Source organism: Myxocyprinus asiaticus, chromosome 8, assembly GCF_019703515.2.
Source record: "Myxocyprinus asiaticus isolate MX2 ecotype Aquarium Trade chromosome 8, UBuf_Myxa_2, whole genome shotgun sequence".
NCBI classification, from domain to species: Eukaryota; Metazoa; Chordata; class Actinopteri; order Cypriniformes; family Catostomidae; genus Myxocyprinus; species Myxocyprinus asiaticus.
Window position 1 is genome coordinate 6,186,776 of NC_059351.1, and position 24,956 is coordinate 6,211,731.

At 39.6% G+C, this 24,956-nt stretch overlaps 2 protein-coding genes across 6 annotated transcripts in view; one reads left to right on the forward strand and one right to left on the reverse strand.

Moving 5' to 3' along the window:
• The window catches only part of LOC127444521 (uncharacterized), a 212,668-nt gene that overhangs the window by 107,458 nt on the left and 80,254 nt on the right, over window positions 1-24,956 (reverse strand). The gene's annotated exons all lie outside the window — the stretch shown is intronic.
• LOC127444517 (TBC1 domain family member 1-like) overlaps window positions 1-24,956 on the forward strand; it is a 111,628-nt gene that overhangs the window by 82,795 nt on the left and 3,877 nt on the right. For all 5 annotated transcript variants that reach the window (XM_051703909.1, XM_051703905.1, XM_051703906.1 and 2 more), the window contains 4 exons: window positions 291-452; window positions 16,794-17,038; window positions 19,277-19,436; window positions 22,524-22,693. In XM_051703909.1, the coding sequence (XP_051559869.1) occupies window positions 291-452; window positions 16,794-17,038; window positions 19,277-19,436; window positions 22,524-22,693 (737 nt within the window). The remainder of the gene's footprint in view (window positions 1-290; window positions 453-16,793; window positions 17,039-19,276; window positions 19,437-22,523; window positions 22,694-24,956) is intronic.

The window sequence follows — 24,956 nt, forward strand, 5'->3', positions numbered from 1 at the left end:
ATTTTTGTATATTGTATGTGTGTGCGAGGGGAGAGGTTTGCAGGGATGCGTGTTATTGTTTTACGTCAGTCGTCGCCAGTGTTGACTTTGTCCTCTTGAAGTGATTTTATAGACATCCATCTACATGTCAGATGAGATCACATGCTTTCACTGAAAAAGCACTGAAACACGCTCACACACTAAGCTGTTCTGCTCATGGCATGTAAACATTCAGTGCTCCAGCAAAGATCCGTCAGTGCGACAGTCCCTTTCTCACCTTCGCTCTGTTTTTTTTTTCTCTGTCTTTTCAGGTGTTCCTCGTCAGCATCGCGGAGAAATCTGGAAGTTTCTTTCAGAGCAGTATTTGCTGAGGCAGGAGGTGCCCACTTCCAAACCTCCTAATAATGACACTCCTTACAAAGAGCTTCTGAAACAGCTCACAACCCAACAACATGCCATCCTCATCGACTTGGGTTAGTAATACAAACACAACAGCTCTGCTCCAATACCTAGTGAACTGCCTTGCTGTCTACTACCTGCAGCCTTCTTAGGCAGCATCCTTACTGAAATGTAACCTCATAAGGGATGATTTGGGACACCCTTCTTAGACAACAACTCTGTGCTCTGCACAAATAGCGCATCTCACATAAAGCACACAAGAGACTCGAATCTCACATTGATTCCACTAGAGTTTAATCTTAGCATGTTGTGAAGCTAGTGATGCAGTAGCCTAATAAGCATTAGAGGTCTGCACGGGCCTTAAAATGAAACCTGAACCCGACCCGTTCCCAAGACCGTGTGGCCCAACCCTACCCGGCCCAAACGATACAGTCAGATTATCTGCTCGAACACGACCCGAACCCGAAATCGCTCACTATCTTTATAATTTCTTCTACTAGCAAGTACTGTTGCAATAGGCTGTATTTTATGTTAGCATATAGGCAACATTCGTAACAGTATTGAAACAGTTAACATACACAATTTTAACAAGGCACAGCAGCCCCTCAGTACACTAGAGCAAAATAGGGAAAAAGCATTGCCTTACCATTTATGCGCTGAAACTTTGCTTGGTTCGGAACAATCTAGAATAATATGAATCAAAGCAACAGTCCCCTCTATGCAGCCTGAACTGGTTCAGAACGTTGAATCTTTGTGACACCTGCACTAAAAACACAGCACAAAGAATGAAACAGAGCGCAGGTGTCTCGACATGCATTTTTAAAATGTGAAGTTCTTTTTAACTTGACACGGTGTTTAAAAAGTGCCGGTCCTGCTCGAGACGCTGAAGAATCGCGATGCAACTGTCAAAGACATTCGTCCAGCATGTGTTTACATAGGAAAACAATGGGAAAACAGAACGCATGTGAAAACACATTCGGTGTGAACGTCCCCTAACGCGTGTATCTGAGTGAGAGCGCATGCTGACACAAGTTCGGTAGGCCTGATTATTTTTTAATTAATTACAAACCCGAACCCGAAGTCCTACTTGAAAAACTGACCCGAACCAGGCCCGTAACACGTCGGGTTCTAGTTGGGTTACAGACCTCTAATAAGCAAAGCAATACACAGCACACACATATATTGAGGAAAATAGCCCATTTTTAATTTGATTGAATGCATTTTTATCCAGTTTTTTTCTGTATTGAATGAAATATACAGAGGTGGGTAGTAAGGCACTACATTTACTCCATTACATTAACTTGAGTACATTTTTTTATTTTTTATTTACTTTTAAGAGTAGGTTTAATAGTGGGTACTTTTTACTCTTTCTCAAGTAAATTTCTAATGACATTTTTTTACCTTTACTTCTTTACAATGGGCAACGTTCCTTCTGTTACATTAATGAGAGATTTTTTTAATGGGACTTTTACGACAGCGGAACTTTACAGTTGCACTTTGTCACTCCAGTTCATCACTGCAGCAGCAGCAGCATGCACTCAAACACTTTCTTTCATCATGCAGTGCCTTCATTTTAGACCATAAAATATCCCAAAAATTTTGGATATTTCAAGATTAGACTTGCAGCTCCAATTTAAGAAAACTTGTTGCGGTGAGTTTTGGCGATTGTGATAATCATGAGCTTATTGTGAGCTTATCATTGTTGTAGACTTATCATCGTCGACGTGTCAGTGTGAAGCAACTGCTGAAAAGCAAGCCTTCTGTGTATATGGTTTCGCATTGCTGAAAAGCAGTGTGTTATGTGTGACACGTCGACACACACACAGTCAGCTCTGTGTGTCTCTCTCTCTCTCGTCTGCCACTGTCACCTCTCCTTAAATACTCCCACCGCCCCTCACTGGAACGCGAGACCGGTGTGGCACACAGGTGGACCTCATTCACCACTTATCTTCCCGGCCTTGCTCTGCCCAGACACCGCTCGGCCCCACCCTGCTCACCACAATCACTTATTGTGGGTTGTTGCAGGTTTAATGTTGGTGTTTTATTACCTTTCATTACAGGACCCAGTTTAGCTACTTCAGAAGGATAAGGATGTTAGTGAATAAATTCATTTTGTTTCCTCCTAGGGCTGGGCGATATGCAGGAAATATGTTCACAATATTTTTATAAAAAATAAAAATCACAATATCCAATTACATTGTCAACCCCCCAGCTGAGTGATTGGTGAATATTCTTGCTTGAGTGATTTTGCATTGAAAATGCAAATTTTTTTTTTATTTAAAAAACGAAAAACTTAAACCAAAGAGATTTCTAAATTCAAATTGCACTTCAAACAAAATGAAAAAGCAATTAAAATAACGAAGTGGTCAAAAAAAAAAATCATATATAACCACCTTTCCATTTACCGTCACGCAAGTATCCGTCTATGACAACAGGCGGAAAATTACTAATACAAATTAAGATCTAAAAACAATTATAAATGTAAACATGATAGTTATAACAATGATAATAATCATTGCAATATAAATCATGGTTCGAGGTGAACGTGTTTTTGTATTATTTTATGATTTAATCACAGATGTATAGGCTCTATATAAAGTGACCCTGCAGGGTGGCGCTCGCAACGAACTGTTCTGTGGAAATAAAGCGAACTGAACTAAGAGCACCTGCTGAGCTGAGATGGTCTGAGGTCATTTGCAGCATTCTCATAGACAATACTATTCTTGCAAAAAAAAGAAATAAAGAAAGAGTTTGCACATAGACGGCTTTTCTGTCATCTGTTCTTAAATATATAATAAAGTGTGTTTCTTCAAGCGCATGTCCGTGTGTCTAACAGCATTTCTTCTGTCATTCCAAGCCCGAGACATCTTACAGTTACCCACCATGCACATTATATTCGCTACCTGCAATTAAACGTCTTCTGTCAGTGCGTGTACATTACTGCCTGTGTAATTTGATATGTTGGTAAAGAACATCTGGCTTTCAGTGCGTTATTTAGGTTAATTTATCATTGGTCGCAAACTCTTCATTAGGCCACTATTCTTTATTTAAGGCTGTTCTATTCATAAGGCTATTGTATTGATATTGGAAGTTCCATTCATAATGTTTCCCCCTTTAAACTGGTATAAAATTTCACACTGGTGTTGTCCCTTGTACAGAGTAAAACCGGTAACACCGTACACCATGGCAACCCTACTGTGTTGTGGTGATGGTCATTTTCAGGGTGATTCTGTAACTATGGACTCTTATGACCTCTTATGATAAGTATACATTTTATATCAGTGTTGAAATATCAGTGCATACTGTATAAATCCATGTAAACATCCGTGTTAAGTGTAAATGCCTTTTGCTCTGCCTATCGCATGTGTGCGTGTTTACTGGAGCACATCTCTGCGCGTGCACACTGCACAGCAACTCTGCATTTGACCAGTGGCGGCCCGTGCATTTTAAGTCTAGGCCTGCACTGCGATTCATGCCATTAAGAAAACACAGTTTCACAATGAATAACACACCATATGCCTATCATATATTACATGGCAGTCAACTAATAATAACAGTTGACATTTTAAAAACGCGTCCACGCACGAAAGCCAGAACCAAGGAGGTCTAATACAAAGAAAAAGCTCTCTAATAATATTTGCGATTTAAATGTTGCTTGAAATAAATTTTGTTTTGTAAGGTTGCACGGTTTTACTTTTCAAAACTTGATCCGACACTGAATGCTCAAGCAGTCTAATTTACACTTAGAAAACTCCTGATGTTGCTATAACAATGCAAAAAGCACTTTGCTTGAAGTGAAAATCAGCCCTCCTTTCCTGTTTAATCAATCGCACGATCATGCAGAACATCTCAGGTTTTTAAATCCATAAGGATCTCTTTCTCAATGGTGATGAGGCAGTGATGACAGCCGTCTCGTCAGCAAGATCTCGCACTCTTCACTTTCAAATGACGTACATCACTTAAAGCATGATTGCATCACTCATGGCCAGCTATAAGGCCTGGACTGGGACATATTCTAAAGACCACATCCACCAAGAATAAATAAATAAATCTGACTGGCTGATGAATCTGACAATCTGACTTTAGATGCTCATTCATTTGCAATGTTGAGGGATTCTGCAGAAATTTTGAAGGCCCAACGGGGTGGAGCTCAGACTCACGCGTTGCTTCGGCTAAGGAGCATGCAGTTTGTGAAACAGCTGACACGCTTTGCTTATAAGCATCGAGGGATTATTTCTGATTGGATAAACTTTTCGTTTTTTTGCTATTCATTTGTAGATGAATTAGGAGTGGAAGGCGATTGAAAATACATGAATGAGGTGAATGAAATGATGAAAAAAGATTTATTTATTAGGCATGTTACGCCAGCAGAGAAGGCAGATAAGGTGCAGTTTACTCTTACTGTACAGAACTAATTATCTAAATTCTTTGTACACTGTAAACACTGTAACTAAACTATGAATCCATTCAGGAATTTAAAACATTGTGAAATAGTGAAGGTAGCCATTAATAAAAGCGTGATCTTGCTTCTTTTTATTCAGCATTATATATAATTGGGCCTGTGGAATATTGTTCACATTTTTCACCGTAATAATTACTAGAAACTGGTTTCCAAACTTCTCTTCTATTTGACAGATTCATCCAAATCTGACAAGCATCCTTGAAGTGATAGTTCAGCCATAAATTAATATTTTGTAATCATTTCCCCACCCTCATGTTGTTCTAAACCCATGTGACTTTATATCTTTTCTAACTGATCGGAATTATGGTATTCCCATAGCGGACTTCTGAACAGGCCTGACTCAGGCTAGGAAGGAGCCTTGTTATTATCACCCTGGTAACTGCCTAGCAACCAAATGGGATCACCCTAGCAACCGAGTATAAAAAGATTTATCTCAGCACCAGAACATCGTAGAGACTACCGGGTTGGCTCATTTGACTCAGGCTAGCAAGGAGCCTTTTGAGTATCACCCTGGTAACTGCCTAGCAACCAGATGGGCTCACCCTAGCAACCAAGTAGCAAAACACATATCTCTGCACCAGAACATCATAGAGACTACCGGGTTGGCTCATTTGACTCAGGATAACAAGGAGCCATGTTAGTATCACCCTGGTATCTGCCTAGCAACCAGATGGGATCACCCTTATAACCAAGTTGCAAAACACATATCTCTGCACCAGAACATCGTAGACACTTCCGGGTTGGCTTATTTGACTCAGATTAGCAAGGAGTCTTTTGAGGATCACTCTGGTAACTGCCTAGCAACCAGATGGGATCACCCTAGCAACCGAGTAGCAAAACACATATCTTTGCACCAGATCATCGTAGAGATTGCGGGTTGGGTCATTTGACTCAGGTTAGCAAGGAGCCTTGTTAGTATCACCCTGGTAACTGCCTAGCAACCAAATGCAAAGCCTAGCCTAGCAAAGCAACATGCTAGCAACATGCTAAAAGATGTTAGCAATGCCTAGCTAAGTGCTAATACATGCTAGCTACATGTTAAAACATGCTAGCAACATGCTAAAACATGTTAGCAGTGCTTAGATAAGCGTTCTATCTATTAATAAACTTTCTGACTATGCTTTTTCAAGCCAACCTGAAGTTTGTCCACAAATATTTCAATCTAGTTATTATTATTATTATTATTATTATGTAATACATGTTAAATGTGTATTATGTAATGGAATATTGGAGATTAAATGCACATCGTTACTGTACATATGAAAGTAACTAGTTACTCGCTACTTGTGTATTCTCTTAATTGGATACTATTTTACTCTTACTCAAGTAATTATTAGCATCATTACTTTTACTTCTAATTGAGTAATTATTTTTTTAATTATTCAATTAAGTAATTGTACTTTTTCTTGAGTACAGTTTTTGGCTACTCTACCAACCTCTGCAAATATATCTATTATTGACATTTCGCTCACCTTTGTCTGCCATATTGGATTAATTTATTAAAATCACAGTGCCTTCTCTGTAAAATATACATACGATGCTGCCTTTTGGCAGCCATTTTGGCATGAACAAGGTCTCTTAGAAGGCAGCATAAAGTTTTCTGCCTACCTTTTGCCAAAAGATACGTTTTGGAACGTTTGATTTTGGAACAGGCTTTGCATCAGGAGCGTGCGTATGATGCCTTAAAATGCTGTCTAGGTAGGCAGCTCACTAGGTCTTCGAACAGAGCAAACAGAGCAGTTCATGTTTTTGTCTTTAAAGAGTTCTCAGTTACCCAGGTCTTTGTTGAATGTCTAGTGGAGTTTTTTTAGGTAACCAGATGCCACTGAGAAATCTCAAAGGAATAGTTCACCCAAAAATTCAAATTCTGTCATAATTTACTCACCCTCATATCAAAGGAGACAGAAGTTTACACACACCTTATCCAAATACATTTAAACTCATTCCTGACATTTAATCATAGAAAACATTCCCTGTCTTAGGTCAGTTAGGATCACAACTTAATTTTAAGAATGTGAAATGTCAGAATAATAGTGGAGAGAATGATATATTTCAGCTTTTATTTCTTTCATCACATTCCCAGTGGGTCAGAAGTTTACATACATTTTGTTAGTTTGTGGTAGCATTGCCTTTAAATTGTTTAACTTGGGTCAAATGTTTTGGGTAGCCTTCCACAAGCTTCTCACAAAATGCTGGAATTTTGGCCTATTCCTCCAGACAGAACTGGTGTAACTGTGTCAGGTTTGTAGGCCTCCTTGCTTGTATATGCTTTTTCAGTCCTGATTGAGGTCAGGGCTTTGTGGTGGCCACTCCAATACCTTGACTTTGCTGTCCTTATGCCATTTTGCCACAACTTTGGAGGTATGCTTAGGGTAATTGTCCATTTGGAAGACCCATTTGTGATCGAGCTTTAACTTCCTGGCTGATGTCTTGAGGTGTTGCTTCAATATGTCCACATAAATTTCCTTCCTCATGATGCCATCTATTTTGTGAAGTGCACCAGTCCCTCCTGCAGCAAAGCACCCCCACAACATAATGCTGCCACCCCCATGCTTCACGGTTGGGATGGTTTTCTTCAGCTTGCAAGCCTCACCCTTTTTCTTCCAAACATAACGATGGTCATTATGGCCAAACAGTTCAATTTTTGTTTCATTAGACCAGAGGACTTTTCTACAAAAAGTAAGATCTTTGTCCCCATGTGCACTTACAAATGGTTTTGGAGCAGTGGCTTCTTCCTTGCTGAGCAGCCTTTCAGGTTATGTCAGTATAGGACTCGTTTTATATAGGACTGTCTACAATATAGGACTCCAATTATATCATCATGATGGAGCCGCGGATGGCCGCCTCGGTGTGGAGCTCCTCAGTTCTTTTGTTGTTTTTGTTTGTTTGTCCTGTGTTTAGTAATCTTTTTCCAGTCAGTTATAATAGAGACGAACTGCTGAACATTCGACAGCATGTACCAGACAATCGTTTCCCGGTTTTTGAATATTCAGACGTTTTGCTAGACATTTTAGTTGGAGGCGCAGCTTTGTTGTTCAGGAGACGCAGGCGAGGGAGACGAGCAAGTGCGCTGGTCACACTCCGTCAGCACGGATTTCAAACAGCGCAGCCGAGTATTCACTTAGCGAATCTCCACTCTTTTCCTAACAAAATGGACGAACTACATCTCCTCACCCACACAAACAAGGACTTTTCAACCTCTGCTGCCTTGTGCTTCACAGAAACCTGGCTGAGTGAAGCCATTCCAGACAGCACGTTACATCTGCCGGGCTTCCAGCTGTTCAGAGCGGATCGCATCACAGAGTTAACGGGGAAAACGAGAGGTGGTGGAACATGCTTTTATATAAATGAAAATTGGTGTACAGATGTAACAACATTAAAGAAGATGCACTGTCCTAATTTGGAAGCGCTCTTTATTAAAAGTAAGCCTTTCTACTCGCCGCGGGAGTTTTCCTTGTTTATTCTGGTGAGTGTGTATATCGCGCCAAATGTGTGTTTGAACACAGCGCTGCAACAGCTGGCTGATCAAATCACAGACACAGAACAACAATACCCGGACTCAGTTATTATTATTCTTGGGGATTTTAACAAAGCAAATCTCACACGTGAACTGCCCAAATGCAAACAGTACATTACATGCCCCACCAGAGACAGGAACATACTGGATCATTGTTACACAACAATAAAGGATGCATATCGCTCTGTCCCTAGAGCAGCTTTGGGACTCTCTGATCACTGTCTGGTTCATCTTCTTCCAACCTACAGGCAGAAATTAAAATCTGCTAAGCCTGTATTAAGGACTGTAAAGAGATGGACCAATGAAGCAGAGCGGGAACTACAAGCCTGCTTTGACTGCACTGATTGGAGCGTTTTTGAGGCTGCAGCCACAGACCTGGACGAGCTCACATATACTGTTGCATCATATATCAGTTTCTGTGAGGATATGTGCATTCCTACTAGGACTTATTTAAAGTTCAACAATGACAAACCGTGGTTTACAGCAGAGCTCAGGCAGCTTCGTCAGGCCACAGAGGATGCTTACAGGGGTGGGGATAAAGTCTTGTACAATCAGGCCAGGAACACACTGAACAGGGAAATCAGAGTGGCTAACAGGAGATACTCTGAGAAGCTGAAAAACAAGTTTTCAGCTAATGAACCTGCATCAGTGTGGAGTGGCTTGAAACAACTCACAAATTACAGGACTCCTACCTCCAACCCTGTGGTGGACCAACAACTTGCTGACGACCTGAATGTGTTCTACTGCAGATTTGAAAGGCCCAATCTCACACCCCACACCCACTCTGACCTTCAATTCCCACAAACACCAACACTTCCTGCAACACCCTTCTCCCCCCTCCTGCTACTCAACCTGCAGTTAAGATCTGTGAAGATGATGTGAGCCGTGTCTTTCGGAAACAAAAGACGAGGAAGGCTTCAGGCCCAGTTGGCGTCTCAACAGCGTGTCTTCGATCCTGTGCTAACCAGCTGGCCCCCATCTTCACACAGATCTTCAATAGATCACTGGAGCAGTGTGAAGTCCCATGCTGCTTCAAACGCTCAATCATTATTCCCGTCCCAAAGAAACCAAAAATCACAGGACTTAATGACTACAGACCTGTTGCCCTGATGTCTGTGGTCATGAAATCATTTGAGAGACTGGTGTTGGCCCACCTGAAGAACATCACTGGGCCCTTTCTAGATCCCCTTCAATTTGCTTATCGAGCAAACAGGTCTGTGGATGATGCAGTCAAAATTGGATTGCATCATATCCTGCAACATCTGGACAGACCAGGGACATATGCAAGGATCCTTTTTGTGGACTTCAGTTCAGCTTTCAACACCATTATCCCAGCTATACTCCAGAATAAATTACACCAACTCTATGTTCCAATGTCTATCTGTCAGTGGATTACCAGCTTTCTGACGGACAGGCAGCAGCTTGTGAGACAGGGGAAACTCACGTCTAGCACCTGTACAATCAGCACTGGTGCCCCCCAGGGATGTGTGCTCTCCCCACTACTCTTCTCCCTCTACACCAATGACTGCATCGCCAAGGACCCCTCTGTCAAGCTCCTGAAGTTTGCAGATGACACCACTGTCATCAGCCTCATCCGAGATGATGATGAGTCTGCATACAGAAGGGAGGTTGAACAGCTGGCTGTGTGGTGCAGTCAAAACAACCTTGAGCTGAACATGCTCAAAATGGTGGAGATCATTGTGGACTTTAGGAGAAACACCCCAACACTGACCCCCCCCCTCCCTCCCACCATTCTAAACAGCACTGTGGCAGCAGTGGAGTCATTCAGGTTCCTGGGCACTACCATCTCACAGAACCTGAAGTGGGAGACACACATTGACTCCATTGTGAAAAAGGCCCAGCAGAGGTTGTACGTCCTTCACCAGCTGAGGAAATTCAACCTGCCACAGGCGCTGCTGATACAGTTTTACTTAGCAGTTATTGAGTCTGTCCTCTGCACTTCAATAACTGTCTGGTTTGGTTCAGCTACAAAATCAGACATCGGAAGACTAAAAAGGACAGTTCGGACTGCTGAGAGTATTATTGGTTGCCCCCTGCCCCCCCTTCAAGAACTATACACTTCTAGAGTGAGGAAAAAAGACTCTGGACCCCACTCACCCTTCCCACTACCTTTTTGAACTGTTGCCTTCTGGCCGACGCTTCAGAGCTCTGAGCACCAGAACCGGCCGTTTACAGGAACAGTTTTTTCCCTCAGGCTATCCATCTCATGAACAGTTAAATTGCCCCATTGAGCAATAACTATGTGCAATACACAGTTGTCTTTTTTATATATATCCAACACATCCAACCTCTTCTGCCATTTCATTCCTCTGAAAAAAAAAACAAAACAAAAAAAACATTTGCACTGTACATAACAGATTTGTATTTGCACTGTACATAAAAGATTGTATTAGATTTGCACTACCCATGTGTATGTGTGTATGTATGTATGTGTGTGTCTGTACGTATGTGTATAATTAGATTTATTTTTTATTATTATCTATGTCTTGCTGCTATGTCTATGTCCACAATTTTTTTCTGAGGTGTTAGTTGATTTCTTTTGATTTTCCTATGATGTTAAGCAAAGAGGAACTGAGTTTGAAAGTAGGCCTTAAAATACATTGACAGGTACACCTCCAATTCAGTACACCTCCTATCAGAAGCTAATTGGCTAATTGTCTAAAGGCTTGACATCATTTTCTGGAATTTTCCAAGCTGCTTAAAGGCACAGTTAACTTGTGTAAGTGTATGTAAACTTCTGACCTACTGGAATTGTGATATAGTGAATTACAAGTTAAACAATCTGTCTGTAAATAATTGTTTGGAAAATTTCTTGTGTCATGAACAAAGTAGATGTCCGAAACAACTTGCCAGAACTAGTTTGCTAATATGAAATCTGTGGATTGGTTAAAAAATGAGTTTTAATGACTTCAGCCTAAGTGAATGTAAACGTTTGACTTCAACTGTATTTACACTTGGCCACTTCACACGTTTTCACAGATCGGATAGCTAACCGATCATGAAAAGTCCAGGTGTAAATGCCTTCTGAAACGCATTCGAGACGCATTGCAATCCGATCGCTCAAACCACTTCAGGAGGTGGTTTGAAATGCATTCCAGAGGAAACTGGTCATGTGTAAATGCATCTGGCTGTTCAAGATGCATATGTAAGCTTTACTCCGCCCAAACAGCGCAACGTCAGCATAGGGAAAACACAAAAAATAACAGCTGCTACCGAGTATTTGCATAGGGCTCGCTTCATGCAATAAATAACAACAAATTAAAACATAGATGCATGTTGTGGGAAAGAGAAGACTTTTTTCATTTATTTGATGCAGATTGCTGAAGAAACTGAATCTAAACACTGGCAATGAGCGCAGCTGATATTGGTGCATGAGGCATGCATGATGCATCTAGCCTACTAGAAGCCTGGGTGGGGATACTGCGCACACACAGAGACACACACACTGTTCAAAGTCAGTTGGAATCAAATAATAATTCACATATTTTACATTTTCTGTCCGACATAAGCATAATCACAGAAGTGAACTCTGTGTTGTTTGCATATTGCACGGGAATTGAAGATCGGATTCATAACTATTTTGTGGAGACACATTGATGTGGCCAAGTGTAAATGGAGTGTGCTTTTTCAATCGGATAGCAATCAGATCAGTAAAAACGCATGAAGTGATCAAGTGTAAATAGGCCCAAATTGTAGTGTGCCACAAAACCGCTTCTTTGTCCTTTTACCAGCATCTTAAAATCATACACTACTCTAATTTGTACATGTTCACACATGCCCCTACTCCAAAAAATTCAAAAAAATTGTCACCGGAGGTGTTCACAAAAGTCTCCATTCTTAACAAAATCATCATAACCTCAGCTATATAGAGAATAGACTACTGAAGCTGAGGCTGAATGAATTGGAGAGATGCTAGCTGAGATGGACAGATATGAAGACAGAGAGATTAACGGGGAAGCACAGACAAAGAAAGGGAGTTTTTGCATGCTCTCAGCTCAGTGACAGGGTAGAGAAATGGAGATGGATGGCTTTACAACACAGGAAGACATCTAATCGTACAGGAATGTGAATGGTCTCCTGGAAGACGCCCACTCAGACAGTTACATGAACACTCTTTTATTCTATGCAATGCTGTGTATTCCTAAAGAGCAAGTCCATGCATAATCCTTGCATATTTTCATGCTCTAAACTAGAGGTCGACCAACAGATCGGTTATACCGAGATATATATCGGTGCCTATAGTCGCTATCGGTTATCGAGGAAAGTCAACGCAAGTAGTTGCCAATATTTGTTTATTTTATTATTCTTCCATGTGCCTCTCTATATATACACACATACAAACCCCAATATCTGGTGAATATATAGGCTATAAAAGGCTTCATTTGGTAAATACTTTTAGAGAATTGTTACAGAATCAAGTCTCCTTCACTGTTTCTGTACTAATGCACGATTATTAATATAAGATTTTTTTTTAATAGACACATGAAGCATAGACATTATTGAATGTTTATTTTTTATAACCTTCATTGATTGTTGAGTTAACGTTGATTTTGACTGAGAGTGACATTGTTTTTATAGAATACCGGTTTACTGGAATACTGGACAATTATGACAAGCAATTGTTTATATTGATAAATGGTAATCTAATGTTGATGTACTGCTCATATAGTATTTATCAGTAGTGGTCGACTGACATTGTTTTTTTTAGTGGTCAAAGCCGATACTGATATTTAGAGAGCACGTTGGCCAATGGCCAATAAATATGCTGATAAACGTAATACAGTTTAACAACAGTAAATTAGATGTACACAAAATTTCTAAAGTGAAACAAACACTTATTTTATGCAGTATTTACTCAAATTTGCATAAGCTTGAAATGAAAAAACCTTAAAAACAGAAAGTGTTGATTTCCATTGTCAAATGTATTGTCAGATTTTGGAATTGACACTAGGGAAAGGTAACACCTCTGTTAATTGGCCAACCAAACACGGTTATCGGCTGATACAATAATCGCAAAATTAAATCTGCCTGGCTGATATATCGGTCTATCACTATTTATCAGCCCATGTGACAATGTTTATTTTATAATGTTTATATTGTTATACTTTGTAGATGAGTGCCTGTTTTGTTTTCCTTGTGTGTTTGTGTGAGATTGAAGCACATACATTTCAAAATAAGTGTCCCCAGTGTATTTCAGGCTTGTTAATAATTAAAAGTCCCGCGTTTTGCAACAAATTTGGATAATCTAAGGAAAGACTAAGACATTTATAAACATTCAATAAATCCATTTTTAAAACTATCGGCCAATTAATCGATTTTCTGTCTTTTCCACCGCCTTTGTTATAATTTCCGGCAAAATCCACAATCGGTCGACCTCTACTTTTTTATTTTGTATTTATTTATTTATTTTTTAAGCCCCTTTTCTCCCAGTTTGGAATGCCCAATTCCCACTACTTAGTAGGTCCTCGTGGTGGTGCAGTTACTCACCTCAATCCGGGTGGCAGAGGACAAGTCTCAGTTGCCTCCACTTCTGAGACCGTCAATCCACGCATCTTATCACGTGGCATGTTGTGCATGACACCACGGAGAATCCGTATGTGGAGGCTCATGCTACTGTCCGCAATCCACGCACAATTTACCACATGCCCCATTGTGAACGAGATCCATTAATCGTGACCACAAGGAGGTTACCCCATGTGACTCTACCCTCCCTAGCAAGCGGGCCAATTTGGTTGCTTAGGAGACCTGGCTAGAGTCACTCAGCACACCCTGGATTCGAACTCGCGACTCGGGTTGGTAGTCAGTGTCAATACTCACTGAGCTACCCAGGCCCCGATCGACCTCTACTCTTAACATTTACCAACAAAAAAGTATTTAAAATGTTGATAATATGAAGCTGTATGTACATTAAAAAGTACATTTACCAATATGTTTTAATGACTTAAAAAATAAAAATACATTTCCATATATAAGCAAGATTTCTTGCTTTATTAAAGTGAGCATTTGTCACTGCAGTTGTGGAATGACACTTTAGGGAACAATAATTCATCATTATGTCAAATGAGGACATTGTCAGGAGGTGGAAGGAACACTTAGAGAGATAAACCCGAGAGATATGCCTCCTTTTCAGGAGGCAGGGCCAGACGCTTCCGGGGTATCAGAGTAAATTTCCCTGGTGGAAGTCACTGAGGTTGTTGGGAAGCTCCTCAGCGGCAAAGCCCTGGATGTTGTGGGGCTGTCATGGCTGACTCTGCCATATTAGATGAACCTTGGGGACAGTGCCTTTGGATTGGCAAACCGGGGTGGTGGTCCCTATATTTAAGAAAGGGGACCGGTTGAAGGCAACCTCACTGGGAAAGTCTATGCCAGGGTGCTGGAAAGAAGACTCCAGCCGATAGTTGAACCTCAGATTGAGGAGGAACAATCCAGATTCTGTCCTGGCCATGGAACAGTGGACCAGCTTTTCACCCTCTCACAGATAATTGAGGGGGCATGGGAGTTTGCCAATCCAATCTACATGTGTTTTGTGGACTTGGAGAAGGCCTACGACCGTGTTCCCCAAGAAATTCTGTGGGAGGTGCTTCGAGAGTATGGGGTGCCGGGGCCACTACTGTGGGACATTCGGTCTCTATACACGCGGAACGAGAGCTGTGTCCACATACTCGGCATGAAGTCAAGCTCGTTCAATGTGGGTGTTGGACTCTGCCAAGGTTGTGCCTTGTCTCCTCTCCTTTTTGTGATTTTCATGGACAGGATATCGAGGCGCAGCCGAGGTCAGGAGGGCATTCTATGTGGGGGCCGGAAGGTGATGTCTCTGCTTTTTGCAGATGATGTTGTCCTTTTGGCATATCACATGGATGCCTCCAGCACGCACTGGAACGGTTTGCAGCCGAGAGTGAAGTGGTTGGTATGAGGATCAGCCCCTCTATGTCTGAGTTCATGGTTCTCTCACAGAAAAGGATGGCATGCCCCCTTAATTTAAGGGGAGAAAATTTACCTCCAGGTGGAGGAGTTTAAGTACCTTGGGGTCTTATTCACGAGTGAGGGGAGAAGGGAGCATGAGATTGGCTGCAGACTGGGAACAGCGGCAGCAGTAATGCGGTCGCTGTACTGGACTGTAGTGGTGAAGGGGGAGCTGAGCCATAAGGCAAAGCTCTCTATTTACCGGTCGGTCTATATCCCTACATTCACCTATAGTCATAAACTCTGGGCAGTGACTGAAAGAATAAGATCACAGATACAAGCGGCTGAAATGAGTTTTCTCCGCAGGGTGGCGGGACTCACTCTCCGTGACAGTGTGAGGAGTTCAGCCATCCACGAGGAACTCCTTATTGAGAGGAACCAGTTGAGGTGGTTCGGGCATCTGGCAAGGATGCCCCCTGGGCGCCTCCCATTGGAGGTGTTTAAGGCATGGCCAACTAGGACGAGACCCCGAGGTCAGCCCAGGACCCGCTGGAGAGATTATATCTCCCAGTTGGCCTGGGAGCGGCTGGGGATCCCCCAGGTTTAGCTGGAGGAAGTTGCAGGGGACAGGGATGTCTGGGCCTCTCTGCTCTCCCTATTGCCACCATGACCCTAATGGATGAAGCGGTAAAGAAAATGGATGGATGGATTATGTCATTATGTCGCACTTATACAGGACCATATCCAAATGCCATATCAGCTGCCATTGACACTCACTTTATTGCACATACAGTGGCCCCCCTTTTTCTTTTTTTCTCTTAAGCCACATTAAAATGTGGACATGAACAATTTTCAAGCAAAGCATTTCATAAATAAGAAGTTTATTAGGTTTCTGGGTTGAACTTTGTGAACTTAAAAGTAGAACTGACTTCATACATCCACTAAGAATGACCTTGGGGCCAGTTGGTTAAAAGTAATTGCAATAATGGCAAGAAAATTTAAATTCGTTCTGAGAAAGGGTCTAGCATAATTTGTTTGTAGATGCCACTTGATTTCATACTGTACTGTATATTCCTTTCTAATGCAAGGCCATTTATTCATTTTTAAGTGTGGCTGAAATGTACTTTAGGGCCACTGTATGAGAACAGCATTACTGGAATATAACCACATAGATTTGCTCCTCAACGGCTTACTGAAAAACCAGAACCTGCCTTTGGCTGATGATGCAACATATAATAACTTTGAACTGTGGGCTGTTCTGCCCTTTGTTCTTTCTGTCATTTATTTTGTTCCACAAGTGGCTGAAGTGCCACACACTCATGAGAGTAACTTTTAAACGTGTCTGAACAGTCGTAGTCCAGAGGCAGGAGGAGGAGATGGAGCCAGGGGTGTCAGGGGAGGGGGGTCATATCTCTCTGCCAACATCATCAACAACAACAGCAGTAGCATTGTTTCATTCATACTGCACTGAATAAAAACCATACTGACTGATTATTCCCCTTCCTCTCTCAGGACGTACATTTCCCACTCATCCATATTTCAGCGCTCAGTTGGGGGCTGGTCAGCTGTCCCTGTATAATCTGCTGAAGGCGTATTCTCTGCTGGACCCAGAGGTGGGCTACTGCCAGGGTCTGAGTTTTGTGGCTGGTGTGCTGTTGCTCCATATGAGTGAAGAAGACGCCTTCCACATGCTTAAGTTCCTCATGTACGACATGGGCCTTCGGAAACAGTACAGGCCTGATATGATCATACTGCAGGTAATGTTGACTTTGCAATGTACGTACTGAAAAGTATGATATGTCAAAAACATCCTATCTGCCAACAATCAAGAAATGATTCTGAACTGTGTCCAGGTGTACCTAGGAGAATTGGTGCTGTTTTTATGTTTACTGGACTTTGTATGACATTAAGTGAGAAATGAAAACTATTTGTCATTATTTTTGAAGACATCCTCTTTATGCAACATTTTTCACAAGTGCCTTAACCTTTTGCACAGTACTGTAATTGTAAGCAATTCTCAATGATGAGTTGACTGCCAGTAACTAATATGGTTCATGACCTCTGCAAAAGCAAGCATGCGTAAGGTTCTTAGAAAATGATGGTGGGAGAGAGTATATAAATTTGAATTAAATGCTTGGCAGTGATCATAAGAGGATATTCTTCTTATATGTTTATCCATAATAAATGGGTGTTTTTTTCTTTTCTTTTCTTTTATCTGTTTTAGCTACTTTTTGCGCTAGCACTCGTAATGTAATGGTCCATCTTAACATAGGAAGTCAGGTTAACACAAATTAGTCAATTTAAATATGACTATTGGACTATTTTACACTGTCATGTAAAATAAGCAAGCCTACACGGTGACAGGAAATAAACAAACATAAATAAATAACATTCGGTTCATTAGGTTCTGAATGTTTATTCTGTTAGCGAAATTTTGATTTGGATGGACACTTTTTGACGCTTTTGCGCCATCGTCAAACTTCTGACTGTTTTAGTTCTAGTTAGCTACAGTTTAGCTCCTGCTGCAGCATTTTGAGAAAGAAAACAAAAAATGTAAAATGAAAACTATTTAATAAGAGCATAAGTTTATAGCCCACTTAAAAGTTACATTTAAATGCCTTACTGAAAGTGTTCTTTTGAAAAGACACTTGAATAAATGCACACCTTAAATTTAAAGGTGCAAGTTATGGTTAAATAAAGGACCAATATAACTGCCATATAACTAACCAACGTTTTAATAAATAAGCTTGCATTTTACAAATTTTTTTTATAAAAAAACATATGCATTGTATTTACAATCCTGTAAAAACAAAGGGTGCTGCAACAACCCCAGCACCCCCACTTCCCGCTTCCCCGCTATGCAGTGTGGCTTTTTGCACCCCACTATTCTGGTTGAACCATAATGTGATCTTGATATCATAGATTTTGATGGTCTGTAGGGTAGTGCATGTGTATTGTATTTTTTCTATCTTGGGCAACCTGTGTTTAAGTTCGGCATATGACATATATATATATATATCGTTTTAGCCTTGTCGCAGACCCATACTCATTTCAATATTAAACTATGAACATCCATCATAAAAAATTATAAGATGTTTAAAACTATTTAATTTAAACAAAGAGTTAAATAAACAAACAATTTTTTATTTTAACCCTAATATATTTTTTGTTGTTGTTGTTGCAAAAGTTACTATACTAATACTATATAACAAGTCAACAAATGTGTCAGTGAAGAGGATGCTCGAGATGAAACTTGAGAAGTGTTTATTGAAGGAAACCAAGAAAAATAAAGGGAAATAGCACTTGTGAGCAGAATATTTTTATTGAGCGACATTCCCAATCAAGCTGTAATTTTGCCAAATTATACAAATAATGTTAAAATATTATTTATGTATTTAGGATATGTAAAATGTTAGCTTTAAAATTAGCCTCAGTAAGAAAAAGGGTTCTGCTATTTTATTTTTTTTTAAAACTTTGGATAATGTCAGTTCCATCACAGAGTTCTAATAAACACAATACAGAATTTGAGATGTATGACATAAATCTCCTGTGATGCATGTACATTGTACACTGTTGGACATTTGTTGTAGCCAGAATAAAAATATTAAAGAGTGTGAATTTTTTTTTTACTAGGCTTTATTTTTTAAAAGTCCACAGTGCTAAAAGTGCCTGAAGTTGAAAGATCACCTGTGTATAATGTTGTATGTACACTGTGTGTGTGTAATATTCAGGATATGTAATTATACTATATACACTATTATTGTTGTTAAATATTATATTCTTGTTATATACACACTATTTGCGTTTTGTCTAGTAACATATTCTAGACAACATGCAAATAGTACTTGTTAGTATTAAAACCAAGGTACAAAAAGTACCCCATATAAATATCTGCCACTAAGTGTAAATAGCGTCTACCTTCCTTTACACCTTTTTTATTCTAATGGCTGATGTTGTGTTTTAACTGTCAATTTTTACCTTTCTCTCCCTCTCAGATTCAGATGTATCAGCTGTCCCGTCTGTTGCATGACTATCACAGGGAGCTTTACACTCATCTTGAGCTGTACGAAATCGGCCCCAGTCTCTACGCTGCTCCCTGGTTCCTCACCGCCTTCGCCTCACACTTCCCACTGGGATTCGTGGCCCGAGTGTTCGGTGAATGCGCACAGCCTCAAGCACACTTCAGTACACACACACTCATGATGCACACTTTACCAGTCCAAATAAATGGATCAAGTGGCCATTCCGGAGGAAAATGTTAGTTCACCCAAAACAAATGAAAATTCTCTCATCATTTACTCACCCTCATGCTACCCCAAATGTGTGTGACTTTCTTTAATCTGCTGAACACAAATTAAGATTTGTAGAAGAATTTCTCCGCTCTTTAGGTCCATACAATGCAAGTGAATGGGTGCCAAAATGTTGAAGCTCCAAAAATCGCACAAGTAATCCATACGACTCCAGTGGTTAAATCAATATCTTCAGAAGTAATATTCTGTAAGGTGTGGGTGAGAAACGGATCACTTTCTCATTCTTCTTCTTGTGTTGTTTGTGATTCATATTCTTAAAACATACTGCCTTCTACTGGTCAGAGAGAAGAATTTCAAGCAAAAAATGACTTAAATATTGGTCTGTTTCTCACCTTCACCTATCATATCACTTCTGAAAATATGGATTAAAACACTGGAGTCATATGGATTACTTTTATGCTGCCTTTATGTGCTTTTTGGGTCGTCAAAATTTTGGCACACATTCACTTGCATTGTATGGACCTACAGAGCTTAGATATTCTTCTAAAAATCATAATTTGTGTTCTGCAGAAGAAAGAAAGTCACACACATCTGGGATCATACACATCGCATGAGGGTGAGTAAATAATGTGATCATTTTCATTTTTGGGTGAACTATCCCTTTAAGGGCACAGTGGTAGTACGGAGTTCATGAATTGCCACCTCAGGGATTTAAACCTACAAACGTTTGGTTTTGGTCTCCAGCTCAGATTTTCAACCACTAAGCCACACTTGCAACAGATCAAAGGCATCTTTTAATGAGCTAAATGGTTAAAACGAAAGCATGAGGTGCTGTAGTTGTTTGAATGTTTGCCAAATGCTGATTTTTGGATTGCCACTCTCTCAGTTTCCACAGAAGTGTTCATGAAGATGGCCTACATGTTTGGAATTCTTTTGTTATCTGGAGTGATATTGTAGAACACATACACACACATACACAAAAGCGCATTCTCTTTTTGTCGTTGCCACAATGCAAGCTGTTTTTCTTTGGTTGGCAGATGATAAAAAATACAGTCTTTTATTGAAGAAGGGACCCTCTGTTTCATTTATTTTTGGCAATCTCTTCTTCACCATGTATCATTTCAAAGGGCACAATTCTCTACCTCTTCCTCTCTTTATCTTTATCAGCGTCTCCCTCTCTCTATCTCCTTATGGGTACGCTGAAGTTAATTATGCATGAGAATCACAATCACTGATGCCTAGCGACTGGCGCTAACTTTGTTTTGCTTAATCACAAACCCATGACAGTGTGTGTGTTGTGATTATAAGGTTGAATATCACTGACCTTGTGTGTGACACACAAACACACAGATTTCTATCCAAAGATAATCAGTTGTACTATCTTTTTTTACACACACTGCCTTTAAACTCACACATACACACTATATTCCATTCACAGTTTTTCATAATCTTTACAGACACATAGATATATAGACAAACACCAAGCCTCATCAAACCCCTAATGGAGATTTTCAGTTTCCCATCTGCTGGTCAGTTTGCTGTCTATCTAAATGTGTGTGCAGTTGGGTGTAAAAGATACATTCTTGCTCTTAACATAGATGGTTTCCTTCACACAGATTAAGCCTGACTTCACCCTGTCAGGGAAAATTGATAACAATCAAAGACCAGAAATGGTCTGCCTAAAGGGGCGATCACACCAGGCTTTGAGCACGTGGATATTTTCTGTACAACAGACAAGGATATGATGTCATGCAGGAGCACTTATGGTTTTAATTAATAACACTTCACAAATAATATTCAATTAAAAATATAGTGTCTTCTCTCTTTCCAGCAACAATAAAACACAGCTTTGAAATCTTCTATTATCTTCTCTTATCTTCTATTGGTCACGCGTCCTCTGGTCATCCAGATTCGCAGTTCAGAGTTCACCAAGCTTGAACTTTGTTACGCAGCATTGTACGGAATTTCTTTGCATGATCTTGCATTTCCGGCCTCCGCCGTTCGTGTGCGTATGAATGGGAGTAAATTAAGTGTACTGTAACCGTGCCTTAAATTGTTACTTCTGTTTACGAAAATGTTATAAGTAATAATAATTATAAATAGAGACAAGTGGTAAACTAGTGTAGCCTCATCATTCTGTAGGTAAGGGGAATGAAATAACTGAATTACTACATAATACTGATTTTCCATGTACACAATTCCCTGCTCAACAAATATTATTTAAGAAGGGTGTACACCACTTTTTCCCTTAGATTTAATTACCAGTCCTCTTTTTGGTTCTTGTGTGCCATCAAAACTGTCAAGTGGTCTGTGAAGTATTTTTTTCACTCCCCATACAGAACATTCAAATACAGTAGGTTCAAATACAAAACTAAATTTTTTTATTTTGATCTCGATTTTATATATATATATATATATATAAAAGAAATAAAGTAAATTGGAACTCTATGCAAGTGGGTGTATAACAGTAGCAGGGTTTCTTTGTTATTAATTTTATTCAGGTTTGTGATATTATGGTAACCCAAGAGTATGACCAATCACAAATGAGTGAAGATTTGTCATTTTAGTCTATCATGTGAAGGCGAGGATGTGTGGTATCAGTCCTATTCTAAATGCTTCACAAAAGTTGAAAAATGAAAAACAAAGTTGGATAAACTAGATCACATTCAGGGCAATAAATGAAATAAATATTGAAATGTCATGTAAACATTTATTTAGTTTAATTCCGTATATATGTACCGTACACTTTCAGTCAAAAGTATGAATACACTTCACTGAATATGTTTTGTTGTTTGTTTGTTTTTTCTTAAAAAAATATATTAATTTATCCTTTTTATGTAAAGGCAGCACAGTCTTTTAGAATGACCCTTTATGTTGTCATGATTGCGTTTTCTGGACTCCTTCAAATGGATCCATTAGTGTACACTGAAAACTTTTGCATTGATTTATTATAGACATTTTTTTATTATTATTATTGACTTCTATCTTTCAGACATGCTTTTTCTCCAGGGATCAGAGGTGATCTTCAAGGTGGCCTTGAGTCTTCTTGGCAGCCACAAGCCTCTGATTCTTCAACATGACAATCTGGAGTCTATAGTTGAGTTCATCAAAACAACATTACCCAATCTCGGCCTTGTGCAAATGGAAAAGACCATCAATCAGGTAGGGATGTGAAAAGGAATTCGATAGTAAAAAAAAACAAAAAACATGCAGATAAAATACAGGTAAAAAACATCTTTCTACAATATCCGTTGTACTGGCTCAGTTCAATACCTAAGTGCTCACATGCGTAATTGCATGTATGCTCTGTGAAGAGCACTTGTGCCTTGTGATTATACAGCTGTGCGTGTGAACACTCAAATTCGCTTTTTAGTCAAATGCCGGTATTAATGTAAACTTAGTCAGTTATGTTTTAAGTGAATGGGGAAAAAAAAGTACAAAACTTGCATCAAAATATCGAATAACTTGTCTTAATGCCTTTAATTTGTTTATTTTTATATTTTTTAAGTTTTTAAATAAAGAATTGCATTCAAATGTGTTTAATTTTTGGCTGTGGTATTGAAATTAGTTTTGTGAATCAGTATTACAATTTTCACTAGTATTGGTTTTGTGACAACCATGCAACCAGGTAATATGTGTGTCAGTGTTAGCACACATGCCTTCACCATACCTGCATTCTTAACAGCTGTATGATTCACATATGCATATACACATACAAACATACCTTTACTTGCATTAAGAGACAAGTCTGTGGCACATTTGGGTGTGGATTCTATTTGTGGTAACACCAATATACGTGTGTCATTCTCTACACAATCAACACGCACTTGTGCACAAACTTGGGTGTGTCCCGCGTTGGTCTTCATGTGTGATTTTGCCTAAATGCTTGTTTCATCATGAACTCGGTACAAATAATAGATGGAGTTAGTAAAGTATGGGTGTTGCTCGGTGTGTCCGTGCATGTATGTGCATTTGAATATATTAAACGGTACATTACAAGAAGTATACAAAGAGGGGTGTCAAGTCTTCTGAATAGTACAAATAGTGCACAACCACTTTCAAACTATAAATACACTTAGATATTTAATTTAGAAAGTGTACAAGCAAAGTAAAAAAGTGTGGAAAGTACAAGTAACAACATAAATGGGAGTGAAATGCAATCAAGTGTAAACCCTGTATAGCGCATAAGTCAGTAAGCAAGTACTTAATGAGAGAAGTACACATGGGCATGAAACAGCTACACCCAATACATAATGCAATAATAATGCATTTATAATTTCTCATAATTCACCATATAATATGTTACAACTTAAGGACAGTTATATTACAATAAAATGCTTAAGAGTAAGCTTAAAGAGTATAATGCGCAATATATTACAACACAGAATCCAGTTTTAGTTGTTATGACTTATGACTGTATACACTATGCTGATTTTGCATGACAGCACTTACAAGATACTTAATATATCAGGTATTGTTTAAGTGCATAGTGTGAACAGGCATAAGGCATTATGATGTGATCATATACCATTATAAGTGTCCTTGGCCTGCTTTAAGCAAAGTTACAAAAACAAGGTCTTATAAACAGTCGTAACATAAAGTTGTAACTTACAATACATTACAAGTCAAACTTAAATAATGGAAGATATAAAAATGCAATACATTGCATTTTGAGAGAAGAAATTTCCCATGTAATTTTTTCCAAGATGGTGTCATTTAAGTGGAACATACTGTAGGTCATAGGCCAAATGAAAATATGATGCCCAGAAAATATGCTCTACCATTGAACCTCTTAAAAATGTCTTGTGGATATATATGATAAGACATTGCTTTAGTGACTTTACTTGAAGCATACTGTACCTAGTTTATATAATACAAATTTGTATAATACGCATATCAGCCACAACATTAAAACCACCTAATATTGTGTAGGTCCCCCTCGTGCCGCCAAAACAGCGCCAACCCGCATCTCAGAACAGCATTTTGAGATGATATTCTCACCACAATTGTACAGAGTGGTTATCTGAGTTACCATAGACTTTGTCAGTTCGAACCAGTCTGGCCATTCTCTGTTGACCTCTCTCATCAACAAGGTGTTTCCGTCCACAGAACTGCGCTCACTGGATGTTTTGGCACCATTCAGAGTAAATTCTACAGACTGTTTTGTGTGAAAATCCCAGGAGATCAGCAGTTGCAGAAATACTCAAACCAGCCCATCTGGCACCAACAATCATGCCATTGCCAAAATCACTGAGATCAAATTTTTTCTCCATTCTGATGGTTGATGTGAACATTAACTGAAGCTCCTGACCCGTATCAGAATGATTTTATGCACTGCACTGCTGCCACATGATTGGCTGATTAGATAATTGCATGGATGCTTGTTGGTGCCAGACGGGCTGAGGGTTTAAGTATTTCTGTAACT